At 38.6% G+C, this 14,516-nt stretch overlaps 1 protein-coding gene across 2 annotated transcripts in view; it reads right to left on the reverse strand.

Annotated features, from left to right (window-relative positions):
- Positions 1-14,516, reverse strand: part of LOC132101633 (cadherin-13-like) — a 352,587-nt gene that overhangs the window by 150,646 nt on the left and 187,425 nt on the right. For both annotated transcript variants that reach the window (XM_059506718.1, XM_059506717.1), the window contains exon 6: positions 3,041-3,185. In XM_059506718.1, the coding sequence (XP_059362701.1) occupies positions 3,041-3,185 (145 nt within the window). The remainder of the gene's footprint in view (positions 1-3,040; positions 3,186-14,516) is intronic.

A 14,516-nucleotide genomic window follows, 5' to 3' on the forward strand; every position in this document is an offset into this window, starting at 1 on the left:
GGCTGTGCCAAATACTCTTCATATCTGCTTCACCACCTCGGGGTGGTGACAAGGAGCTCCCAGCACCGGGCCCTGATTCAAGAACCAAGGTTTCTTCCACATGTCTAAGGCACGAAGGCACCGCCGCGTGACCTTGATAACTCGAAGTGGATTTCCCCTCAGGGAAAAGCCCTTGGACTTGAGCCACCACTGTAGGGGTCTCATGTGCAGCAGGCCAAAATGTATCACGTTGGACGCAGCTGCCATCAGCCCTAACAATCTCTGGAATTGTTTGACAGTGAGTGACTGGCCTTCTTTGACTCTCTCGACTGATGTGAGGATCGACTCGATCCGAGCAGGAGACAAACGTGCCTGCATCGTGGTCGAATTCCACACTACGCCTAGATAGGTGGTTCTCTGAACTGGAGAAAGTACACTCTTTTTGGCGTTTAGTCTCAAACCCAGCTCCCCCATGTGTGCGAGAACAACATCTCGATGTTGAACCGCCTTCTGCTCTGATTGAGCTAGGATCAACCAATCGTCCATATAGTTCAGAATGCGGATGCCCTGCATACGGAGGGATACCAGAGCCGCATCTACACATTTCTTGAACGTGCGGAGTGAGAGTGCGAGGCCAAAGGGAAGTACTCAATATTGGTAGGCTTTGCCCCCAAAAGCGAACCTCAGAAACTTCCTGTGTTGTGGAAGGATGGATATGGAAGTATGCGTCTTTGAGATCTATTGTGACAAACCAGTCCTCGGATCTGATTTGAGCTACAATCTGTTTGACAGTGAGCATTTTGAACTTTAGTGACATTACTGAGAGGTTTAGATGACATAAGTCTAAGATCGATTACAACTCCCAATCCTTTTTTGGAACTATGAAATACCGGCTATAAATCCCGGACTCCCTGTCTAGAGGAGGGACCACCTCGATGGCCTCCTTCCTTAAAAGGGTATTCACTTTTTGTTCCATAACCAGAGCCTGCAGGAGGCCGACTATTGTCTTTCTACTGTGCGCAGGACCCATTGAGATACATTGGCAGTAGTTTCCACGCTGCTAGCTAATGTACTAAGGGAATCAGTCTCTCGAGACTGATCTCTGGAGTAAGAGGGCCCCGAAGGGGATGCGAGCATCCCAGCTCCGCTACGCTCATGGGCGGAAATGACTGAGTAGTGCTCGCTGGAGGCCGCTGCACCCTGAAACTCCGGCAGGGTTGGCAGACCCACCTCCCGAGGGCACTGAGGTGAGACGGGCACCGTGTAATGAGGTGGACACCGCTCTACCCCAGTAGGGGCTGCCCTCTGTAGTCGTGACCGAAATGCGTCATGACTTCCTGGCCGTGGACCTCCCAGCCTGAAGTACTCCAATTCGGATTCGGATTAGGCTGAGAAGTCACTGGCCCAGAGCGTTGCTTCAGCCCCTGGACCCATTTTTCCTTAAGCGGGGAACACGGGCGGCAACGCTCTGTTTGTACGCGGAGGGGGCTGCTCCCGCCCAGCAGTCCCTCCAGTACATCTAACTTCATGAGTCAAATAACTGTCATTATATTCCTCAGAATTTAATGAAATCAAACAATCAGACAAGTAAATACGGTCTGGATTGTGATACAATACACATTGAAGTGATATATTGAACTTCTCGAAGTTAGATAACAGTCATTAGATTCCTCAGAATCTAATGCAATCCAAATTCCTCAGAATTTAGTGAAATCAAGCAATCAGACAAGTAAACACGGTCTAGATTGTGATAAAGTACACATATAGTGATATATTGACTTCTCAGAGTCATATTCCTCAGAATTTAAAAATAATCAAACAATCAGACAAGTAACACGGTCTAGATTGTGATAAAGTACACATTGAAGTGATAGAACCAACTCCTGCTTATTAAATGGAGTTAAAATAACCAGACACGCGGTCGGGTATGGAAAAATTCACATCAAAACTGAAAATGATGTAATACACTGCCTCGACAGCGCGCGAATAGCTTAGTCACACAAACAATATTAATCCCCTCGGAGATTAAATAGCTGCTCACTAACGCTGCCCGTATAATGTTAGGTATAACCCTGATTGTTTTATACTGTGCTTATGCAACTTTATGTTTGTGCAACTACAAGCTCGCCGACGCCCTCAGTGTCAATCTCCTCGGAGAAAGAAAGGCAGATGGTCAAGCCCGACGCTCAGGGGGAAGAGCCGAAGCTCGGGCTTCCAAACCCCGGAATCAGGCAGATCTGGTGCCCGTCTCCATACCTTCCAGCAGATCGATCTGCAAACCCAACGAACACAATCTATAACGTGGCTTGGAATCGCCTTCAATATGTTGGTCTTTGCTTTTACTTTTGGCATATTGAGCTGTTTTAGCGATCTTTTAATGGCTAAGGGACAGACAACAATAAATAGGACCAACGGGACAGACTTTGACATGCACACACAGAGCGCTTGCTGACAGAAGCGAAGCTGAGGCCAGCTGCACGGCACGTGCTTTTATAGCTTCCTGGTCGCTACGTCACCCCGCCCGTGACGTCACGCCTTTCCGATGGACGGATTGCACACGATATTCAGAGTCGGTCTCGTCAGGGACGTTCCCCAAAGCGCTTGACGCAGCTCGAGTTCCTGAAAAGGAACCATGCTTATCTTCATTGCAAATGAAACACTGTTGAGAATCACTACTCAGATCCCTCCTTCAAAACGTTTGTGGGACATTTACACCAGTTCTACCATCTGCCAGGTGAAAATCATACATTCACTCAAAGTAACAATCACACATCTTTTTAACTTGCTAACAAAATTTGAGGTATCATTCAGATGTGTAGAACAGTCAACTTTAAGTGTGCACTAAACTAAAGGAGATACAAAGACAACTAATTGGAAACCACAAAAGTTACAATCCTTATTCCATCAGACCGAACCATGTATTCTTTCCAACCACTGTTATCAAAGACTTTAAGACCCTTAGCCAACTGTGATCTCGACTTTCTTCTTCCAGTAATCAGTTCCTTTGACGCATCCATTCCAAATGCAAGAGCATGAGCACTGTTAGGTCAGGGAAGAGTACCTGTGGGGGAGCCCTCCAGAACCTCCCCAGAGTAACGTGGCTCTTTGAACACCGGTCGGTTGTCATTCTGGTCAATAATAGACACGTCCAGGTCGACTGGTCCCTCTACCAATCTGCCACTCAGGTCAGTGGTGGATACCTGGAGCTGTGTGAGAGAGAGAGGAAGAGAGTCATTTACACACACATGTGCAAAAAGGAAAGATTCAGCTGGCTGTAATTGACAGAGGAAATAAAGTGCTTCTTTGGTTGCTTTCAGTGTCCGTATCAATATTAGATGATTGGCAAGCAGTTTAAACTTCAGATGGATGACAGAATTTTTAATAAAAGGAACATCCTGTGTTGCCAGGATGTTAACAAATACAAGTTTACCATGTTTAAATGGTTAATGGACTGCATTTATATAGCACTTTCAACAGACCACATGGCCATCCAAAGCACTTTACAAGTTGCCTTACATTCACCCATTCATACACCGACTGCGGTGTCAGCCATTCAGGGCGCCATCCAGCTCGTCGGGAGCAGCTGGGGTTAGGTGTCTTGCTCAAGGACACCTCGACACTTGGTCAGGTGGAGCCGGGGATTGAACCACCAACCTTCCGGTTTGTAGGCAACCTACATGAACCACTGAGCCACTGCCGCTTATTTAAGAATAATCAGGTATATGGCACAAACAAAAATAATATCCAGAGATGTTTTACACTTCACACTGTTCTCTTTTTCTTTCACCATTTGTTCGCTGATATGACACAGTGGGGTGTTTCTTCAATTTATGGGCCCTTTTGAATGTAAAAAATACACACTTTTCGAAATGACTAGTTTATATAATTTGCATATACCAGTATCACCAGAACCACCGTGAATAAGTGGCATTTCTACCTCAACTATAATCACTCATTTGGGATGGAAATTAATTTAGCAATATTTTAAAGAGGTCATATGATGTTGCTAAAAATAATATTATTTTGTGTATTTGGTGTAATGAAATGTGTTTATGCAGTTTAAGGTAAAAAAAAAAACACATTATTTTTCCTTATACTGTACATTATTGTTTCTCCTCTATGCCGTCTTCTGAAATGTGTCGATTTTTACAAGGCTCATCGGTCTGAAAAAAGCAAGGTGTGCTGTGATTGGCCAGCTCTCCAGTGTGTTGTGATTGGCCGAATAGCTCAAGCGTGTGACAGAAAATGTTACGTCCCTTAACATATTGCGATCCCGTCAGGCTGGAGCAAAGAGACAAATATTAAACCCCATTATAAACGTGATATAAACATGATTTCTAGTCGTGTCTTCTTTTGGATGGTCACACACCGCTGCCTTGAGTGAGTGAAGGCCGGAGGCCTAGAGTGAGTCACGGCCTAAAGTGAGCAGAGGCCAGCTTAAGTGAGCAGAGGTGGGCCGGCGGATTCTACGAAGGAGCTTGAGGCGACCAGCATGGATCAGCTTCAGGCATGATGAAATGGATAACGTCCTCTTCTGGAAGGCCAAACAAAGTAGTTTCGATTTCACAGTGAAACACACAGCGTCTATATGACATGGTGGCAGCAGCAACAACAATACTACAACAAGAATAAAAGGTACGCCTTCTTTCTTTGCGTGAACATCTGTGTGGTGTTATGCAAATATTCCCACATAGTGACATAGAGATGTGGGAGCGTGTTATAACGAGCTATTTTAGGGGGTTGTGGTTGAGTCTTAACTTTCATAAAGAATATCTCTATAGTCTTAGAAACTTTACACATCTTTTTTTATGCACCAACAGCTTGTAACATTCCAAAGAGAAAGGAAAAAATTTAATTGCATCATATGACCACTTTAAAATGAAATACACATTTTTGTCTTCAGGGCTAATTTCAGCTTTTGCATGAAATTGTAATTTGATTGAAAACAATATTAGTTTCATCTCAAGAATAACTGTAATTAAATAAATTTACTGAAAAATCGTTTAAATTTTGGATTACAATAACACTACACTTAAAGCCTTTACGTATAATACAATATGAAGGGTTATTAAAGGGTACAGTGAATTTTAATTAATCATAATCTGTGTAATAATAAATCATATCTTGTCGTACATAATTATAACCAAATTTAAAATGCATAGTATAACAATGAATTAATAAGTGTTATAATATATTAACTGTGGTTCTAATTATTCATGAGATTGTACAATAAATCATTACAAGGCATAATTAATTAATTAAAACTACTTTTATAATGCATTATAAATAAAGGATTTAGTAAAATGCTACCAAAACATTTTTCCAATGCTTTAATTCCTATAAAAATGTATATAAATTACAAATATTGACATGGAATACATAAGACATAAAAATGCCCATAACTGCAGAAACAACCAGACATACAGACCAAAAATAAAGCATATAGTATGGATGTATTGATGTTGAAAAAATGGCAGAAATGGACTCTTTAGGACATGGGTCTTTAGGACAGCCTCGTGGGTAATGACTACCTATGCTGCCTGTGGTCAGCAATTATTGAAAGACCTAAGTGGAGATGAGTGTTTGTCTGTGATTGCGGCTGATCTGTGGTATGAGAGCCTGTCTGGTCTAATGGTGCTGAGGAGAAGAGATACAGAGTAAGAATGGATTACTAGTTCTCAGAAATAAACAGCCAATTTATGAAGGCACTACACAATTTGATTCGATTGCCCTGCTTCTTGCTTACAATCCCTACAATCCCTCCCTGTCCTGCAGACATATGAGTGCATGAGAGTGAGGCAAAATGAATGAATTTCAAGTGACAAGTGACACAGAAATGACTCAAATTACAACTCAGTCAAGTTTGATTCTTGCCTGTGAACTGTGAACTTGCCTCATTTGAATTAACTGATGCAGAGCTTTAAATCTGAGGTTTTTTTTTTTTTTCATTCAAATCAAAAGTTTGAAGCTTTGTTTGCATCATCACTAAAATATGTTTAGCAGCATTTTACATATTTTAAAATGTTGTAAAAAATACAGCAAAATTTCAGCAAGGCCACAGTATATGTATTGAACGTGACAGTAAAGACATTTTTTTAAATGTTTTAAATTAATTTAATTTTATATAAATTAAATGCTGTTCTTTTGAATATCCTTCAAAGATTCCTGAATAACAAAACAAAACAAAATATACATAAAAAATATATGCTATTTATTATCATATTGTCATAAATTATTAAATGAAAAGATTAAATACCATTCATCTTTCTTTTAGTTAAAACAGCAAAACAACGCGACTGGATTACTTTTAACTAGATTTACAGCAAGAATACAGCAAGATTTCAGAAAGGCCACAACAAATGTATTGAATGTTACTGTAAAGACATTTATAAAGTTACATTTCTTAGATTTTTTAAAAAAATTAATATAAAATTAAATGCTGTTATTTTGAATATTCCCAAAGAATCCTCAATAAAATAAAATAAAATAAAACAAAATAAAATAAAAAAATTGCTGTTTATTATAATTTTGTTATATTGGTACTTATAAGTTATTTAAACAAAAAGGTTAAATACTATTTATTTAGTTTATTAAAAAAAAATAATAATAACTAGATTTTACTGTATTTAACATTTTGCAATAAACATTTTGAATCTTAAAGACCATGGCTATTTGGAGAAAAAATATTGAGTGGTCAAATTGCTGAAAAATACAGAGATATAATTTCTGGGATAAGCCAAACTGTGCACCCTCGGCTAAAATCAGTATTTCAAACAGGTTTTATGTGAAAGCAGACAATTTGTGTGAAAGTGTGATAGTTTACCCAAAAGAGGAATAGTTTACCCATAAATAAAAATATTCTGACATCCTCAGGTTGTTCCAAATCTGTAAGATTTTAGGGTGTATTCACACCTGTCTTGTTTGGTTTGATTAAATCGAACTCAAGTTAATTTCCCCTCTTGGTGCGGACCTTTTTGGCAGGTGTGAATACAGCAATCAAACTCGGATGCGAACCAAACAACTGTACCGAGACCTAGCTGAAGAGGTCTGCTTCCATACGAACTCTGGTACGGTTCGTTTAAGGTGTGAATATGACCCGACTTCGATTCGACCCAATTGCAGAAATCATGCTCAGAAACAGACAGCTAGCGCATATAGTGCAGTTATTTGCATTTTAATGGCTTCAGGCCCTGTCCACACGGACACGGGTATTTTTATAACCGTGACTTTTTTTATGCGGTTCGGCCTTTCGTCCACACGAAAACGCAGTTTCAGGGCACCGAAACCGAACATTTTTGAAAACTACGGCCAGGGTGAGCATTTTCAGAAACGCGATTGTAGTGTTGTTGTGTGGACAGTATAACCGGGGTTTTTGCCTTGCGATGTCAGAGTGTGCGCCGTTATCCGCTGTGTTTGACGTCAGATTGTGCGCCGCTGACTGCTTCTGATTGGCCAAGGTGACTTTACAATTTGGGTTATATTGCCGGCTGCTGGTGTGGCATGCTCTTGACAGCGCTTGATAGCATGTTTTTGCGTTTTCATGTGGACGGGATTTTTTTTTAAACGCAGGAGGAAAAACTCCGGTTATAAAAATACCCGTGTCCGTGTGGACTAGGCCTAAATCACTTGTTTTTAAACCACAATGCTTTAAAACACTCCAAATGTCTTGATGTCCTTCAGCATCCACTCTCTGCACAAGCTATTGGATATGCGCCTAACAGCACTCATTCATATAGTTTTAAATAACATTGTGATATGCTTTAAGTATTTTAAACAGGCCTATATATATAGATTTTATTTTCAGCAAGTCATAATTACAACATCATATGACATTGTCTCAATTCCACTACGAAAGATCTCCATGTTTAGCCTGTTTTTACAGTTTTTTACCTGCTCAAGAACTTCTGTCCAATGAATGGATGACCTTAGCACATGTGCAGTTTTGTTTACTATTTCTGGTCCACTTGCAATTAAGTGCAGAGTGAAAGAGAACCGCACCAAACAAACTAAAAAAAAAATCAACATTGTATTTGGTCCGGACCAAAGCAAGTGAACTACTGTATCTGACTTTCCTGGTGTGTATACACCCTTACTTTCTTCACACACAAGTTATTTTTAAGAATGTTAATGTCAAAACCAAAAGGAAAGTTTGGCAAGGACATGAGGTTAGGTACATAAAATGCGTACTATCACTTTAAGTCTTGTTTTTCCACAACTCTTTCTCATTATCCCATTTTCCCAGCTTGTTTTTGCCTGACTGGACCAAAAATCATCCCTTAGAGGCAACGAGCCGAACCACAGAGTCCAAGGTGACTGAAAAAAAGAGGTAAACCCATTGGGGAGAATAGAATCATATAGAGATGAAGAGAAACGGAGAGACGGGAAGCCATACGCAGCCTTAAAAACAGGTAGACAACATAGAGAGCCATGTGGGGAAAACGAGAATGAGTATGAAACAACAACAACAGCACAGGGACGCATTTGGGAGTGTAACGGGAGGGGTTCGTGAGAAGAAAGGGAGAGAAAGAAGATTTATCTGCTTTTCACAGTGTGAAGGGCCCACCTGAGAGCGCGGTGATGGCTGAGGCGCTAGCATCTGCCTCATTTCTGTGTTTCAATCTCTAAGCCCCACTGCCTCAGAGCCGGGCCTCCCCAAAGCCCACATCACTTATTCATTCCTCCCTTCTCTGAGCGCTGCCGTAACCGCGTGCGTTCCGCACACCCCCGGGAGGTGCACGACGCAAAGCAAAGGCAGTTGAAACGCACAGTACGCCCTGTCACTCTGCCTCAAACACGAACGCTTGTATGCCAAATATCATACCCCAGGCCAGACACGTTACTGCTTACTAGATGCTCCTGAACAATTGGCCCGTGAAACACGTTAACCTGACGCAAATCACTGTCTGATAAAAGAGCTCAAAACTCTCCTACTGGGCACCTCTAACACTCCCCTGTAGACTTTTGGTTTATTTGCGCACATATAAACTGTGCTGAAGCAACGCTTGGAACTTTAGTTTTAGAAAATAAGCAGTTTCTGCTGACAGTCTTGCACCTTATTGCCTCCTTTGTACTCTTTAAAAAGTTTACTCTTTACAAGTAACATTCTAGAAGAAGGATGTGTCCTTCCATCTTATAGTACATCCCAGGTAAAAAAAAATAAAAATATAAATAATAACTTTTGCAGTGAATATCTGATGCCATGTTGTTAAAATGGCAACTTTTTTATTCTTCATATATACTCTATATATTTTCAAAGAATGTCTATTTTATTATTATTATTAAGGTTTTTTTGTTTTTGTTGTTGTTGTTTTTTTACACTGCCATTCAAAAATTGGAGGTAATTTGTTTTAAAGAAAGAAACTAAACCTTTTTTTTTTCAGCAAAGCACATTAAATTGATCAAAAGTAACAGTAAAGACTTCTGCATTGTTACAGAATTTTTTAATAAATGCAGTTCTTTATATTCCTAAACTTTCTATTCCTCAAAGAATCCTGAAATAAATGAAAAATAGTTTCCAAAAATAAAATTCAATTAAAAATTCTTCTTAATGGTCCTCCTCCTTCTCCTCTTCTTCTTATTATTATTACAATTTATTATTCTTAAAATTATTATTAATTAAATATTATATAACAGCAAAAAAAATATTTTCATCATTGAAATGTTTCTGGACTTGCCAAATCAGCATATTCAAATGATTTCTGAAGGACCAATCTGAAGACTGGAGGCTACAAAAAATTCAGCTTTGCCATCACAAGAATAAATTATTAAATAATAATAATAATAATAATAATAAAATTCTATATAGAATTTGTAAGAATTTTTTTTTATGTATTTTTTATCAATGCAATGATGTTTTATGCAGCAATGATGGGGCTACATAAAACAAGAATTCTTACAAAAATGTACGGGTGCATTTAGGCAGGTTCTTTTGAGAAATATTATTTAAGTAAATAAGCAATTTGTCATTGTAAGTTTCATAGTATACAAAAATCTACTTTTCAAAGCTGCTGGAAAGGTACCTGTCTCCTACTGTGACTCTCAAGTTCCCTGGCTCAGAACGGGAACATTAAGAACTCAAATTAGCAGTTCATAACTCCAATGATAGCACTTGCCATTTTGCATTACCCTAAGAGCCCATCAGGAATGATCCATTACACAAAGTGGCCAAAACGGGGGAGTTCCTCGCAATGCCAGCACATTACCAGAGCGCTGCGATCCCTGCCAGTAATGCATGACATCACTCTCATCTGCTTTCTCTGTCTCTTGCGGAGGCATGGGTCAGTCGATTTGTCTGGCCCCGGCCGGTGTAGTCATGATTCCGCTCAACAGATCTAATGCTCTTAATGATACAGACTCCCCACACCAGAGTTTATAGCAGTAATGGTTCGATACATCATCACAGCCTGCTGCTCTGCACTCCGGCATTCACAGAGAGAGAACATTTACAAGGTCCACACAGACTATTCGATTAGTTTTGCCACTAGCTGACGTGTTGTCTGTCCCTTTAAGAGTATGTAAGTCTGCTATGACCAAAAATGAACCATCCACTCTTTCCTACTGCTATGATCCCCCAGAAAGACACTCTTATTGATAGTTGCCCTGTGCTCTAAAAGTCTGACATAACACTGAAAATCTAGCATACAATAAGCCTGTAAGTAAATCAAATAAATCAAAGATAACACAATATATATTTATATAATAATTAAATATAATACTTTTTTTTAATGTTTTCTAATCTACAGAAGCCTGTTTCTACATTAGAGCAAGTAAAAAGTAAATGAACAAAGAGAGAGAGAGAGAAAGAAAAAAGAAAGAAAGAAAGAAAGAAAGAAAGAAAGAAAGTCACCCCCCCCCCCCCCCCCACAAAAAAAATGAAAAATCTAATTGTGAAGTATAAACTCGCAATTGTGAGATAGTCTATTCTAGGTTATGATAAAAAATCACAATTACTGGAATAAACTGCAAAACAAAGTCACATTATGATATATAATTATGAGATATAATATCTCAAATATAATAATAAAGCTGCAATTGTGAGAAACAAACGTGAGACATAAAATTGCAAATACAAAAATAGTTGCAATTATAATTTAAAATAAAAGTAATAATATTCATTAATTCACTCATTTTACTATGAAGCCATGCTAATCAAATTTAAGCAAATATTATATATATTGTAAAAGTATGAAATTATCTGTTTGAGATTAGTTTAATTTAATTGTGGGGTAAACAATCCATTTAATTTCCAAAGATTTAAGAAAATTTATAAACCATTTTATGTATTTGCATTTTTTAAGAAAATTGTTTTCCTCATATTCTAACATTACCGTAATCTTGTCAGCATGAACTGTCAGGGAAAAAAAAAAATTATACAATAATCTTTTATATATGTATGTCTTTTAAATCTGAAGCTAAACAACATTCATAGCAGATTAAGCTACAGCAAGTGTGGTGCACACATTACAGCAGACATCAAACATCATTACACCCCGTCAGACCCCCCGGCGTGGCTCATTTTCAGTAAAACAGACATGTCAGCGCACTACAGGAGCTCACTTCTCAGCACAGTTCCAGGCCTCATTTTTAGGAGACGCATGCTCACAGGCATCCATTGTATCAACTATGCAATCATCCGTATAGGAGAAGGGCGAAACTTACGTAAGGGACTTCAGAAAGTAGCACCCTTTGCATATCCAGAAGTCTGATTCCTTTTAAAGCACCTTTGATATCCCAAACTCTCTCTCTCTCCACAGAGACACCAGCCTTAACTGGCAGTGTTGCTTTGTTTTGTTTTTGTTTTTTTTTACTATTGCCCTCGCTTTCTACCGCCTGCTCTTTTTGACTCTCATCTGAGGGGTGTTTACATCCCTGTCAAGTGCATTGATACCCCGCTGGTGTTCGCACAGACCCTGTGAACCTTGAGACACAGGAGATGAACAAGTGCTTTCTTTTCCCTCACCGCAGTCAACACATCATCAGGTGATCTGCTACAAAACAAACAGCACAAACATACTGTAATCACTTCAATACTAAGGGCAATAGAATAGAATAAACATTAATATAAATGTACAAACCTAATTCTTGTAAATTCTGTAGGCAATTTTTGCTGTTGTGATGCATCACTTTGCATTCGGGGCAGGCATCTGGCCATTGGCATGCATTCTGGCTGCTACAATACCATGCAGCCAGTGTCAGACTGTCTGTTTTGCTAAGACCACATCTGTCCGTATTTCTTCTGTGTGAATTTACTTTCTTGTGACTTTATATTCTTCCCAATCTTGCTTTCTACTCTCTTTATGGCTGCACTCACCACAAAAAGGGACCACAGTTGTCCCATTATTGGCCAATACTATGCAAATAATATTCACCCACACCCTTTCCCACTGGGCCATTCTACTATATATTCATCGCTCTCACAACAATATGAAGAGAGGGTTTCTTACAATAGCATCAATCTGTATATTTAAAGGGATAGTTTCACTGAAAATTAACATTCTGAAAAATGAAAAAGGGTACTCTTTAACTCAGTACCCTTATTAAATATTCATTATACTAAAACATCACAAAGCAAGGTTTGTGTGCAGCATGTGTGGCCAGACTTGTCATACTATGAAGGTTGTTATCGGCTCTGCTCTGATGGATGGAAATTATTGTCAGCTGTCTAGCGCACCCCACAGAAACCATACACCATTATACCTGACAGTGACTGAGTCATGACACAATGATACAATTATGAAATCTGTTCATGCATTTGTCTCACTACACCTCATTTGCTGTGTTTACAACAATAGCAACAATAATCTAACTACTGGCTCGAACTTGTATGAATAAAACAGCAATTTAAGTTCTTAACGTTCCCAGTAAAATGAATCAAAATTTGTACCATGGTTTCTACAATAAATAAATAAACTAAACTAAACCAATATGGCAAAATAGATCTCCCTGGAGTGTCACGTGACACTGAAGACTGGAGTAATGACTTCTTAAAATTCAAGCAATACATTACATTTAAAAATATATTAGAACACACAAAAAAAGTTATTTTAAATTGTAATACTATTTTACAATACTGTAGTCAAATTGTAGTTTAAATGTTGAATCTGTGTGTAAACTACCCAAGAACATTCACAAGTGCTGTTTCCACTGAACAACACTCAGCCTGAGAAACCAACATGAAAGTGTTTATTTGTTCTTAAAGTTCATTCCTGTGGGATCCCAGATTTATATTAAATCTCTTCTGCACCATTCGGAATGTAAATTTCAGTTTCAAAGATTAGAAATCTCATTCAGCACACACAAAAAGAATAAAAAAATAAAAATAAAACACTGAAGCATTACACTCTTTCAATGCCTGTGAATGGTTTTTTTTTTTTCAGACTGCTGTGTACAGTGCTTTGTGGCATGATGAGCATCTCTGTGACATTTTGCCACTGACATGGTTCAAAAGATTATAAAGATCCATGTTCATGTTAAAGCCTCCCGGTAAGGTTAAATTCTCCCAACAGGGTCACAGCAAGAGGCAGCAGTCACATCCAACTACGCATGTAGAAATATTCCTCCTCATTTCAGCCCACTCCAATGCCTGTTGTTTCATTATACAAGCGAGGTAGTAGTTTCTGCTAGCATCCCAAGAAATTTTCCCAAGCGAAAATTGGAGTGTATGAGCACAGTGATTTAATTTGAATGAAAATGACTTATTAAATGTGAAGGAAGAGAGAGAATGAGAAAATGGGGGCCTTCACAACAGTGAAAATTATAGATGTTCACACCAATACCTTCTCAAGCCAAAATTAGCTTCTAGACACTATTACGCCATGTTCATTAGCTCATTATGTCTTCATAAAACAGAATTGATAAGGATATATATTCCTCCCTTCTATTTTTCACTGCAAAGAATATGACAGTCCCATGTTTTCTATGAATTATATCCACAGAGTATAGGCAGAATGGAGCACAGTGTTTCTGATCATACTGTAGCTACTGTTTGCTGAGTGCAGTAAAATGATAATTAATAAAGACTTTTTCAAACTGTTAACCCTTTCATATTTTGCCTGAATGGCTTTATCCCCATAATATGGATTACATCCATGTCATATTCATCAATCTCTTACAATTAATAATGCAAAACTCCAAAGGAATAAAACATTATATTAAAGTGGTGGTGAATAAGTAAAGGAAGCTATATTCTCAATATGTGTTCTCTGGAGATCTCCTCTCAGACGCCAGTCCACCGGGGCTGAACAAATACAGATTGAGGTTGGATAACTTTTGAAAAAATTTTGAAAGAAAGAGAAGGATGAATGACTAAAATAATTATTAACATGATAGCAGTACACATTTAAAGTACATTTGTATGATGAGTAAATCCAAATTGTGCTTCCAAATGGCAATGGATTGAAATTATTAGCCTAATACAAATGAGGGCTCTCGGGTCTGGTTCTTCATGTTCCTGTTCAATGGACAGTTTGCAGCACTTGCTACTTGTATCAGAACAAGAGGAGATGCAGTACTAACCAGCTAGCCATTAATCCATCCAT

Source organism: Carassius carassius, chromosome 23 (genome assembly GCF_963082965.1).
Source record: "Carassius carassius chromosome 23, fCarCar2.1, whole genome shotgun sequence".
In the NCBI taxonomy this organism is placed as follows: domain Eukaryota; kingdom Metazoa; phylum Chordata; class Actinopteri; order Cypriniformes; family Cyprinidae; genus Carassius; species Carassius carassius.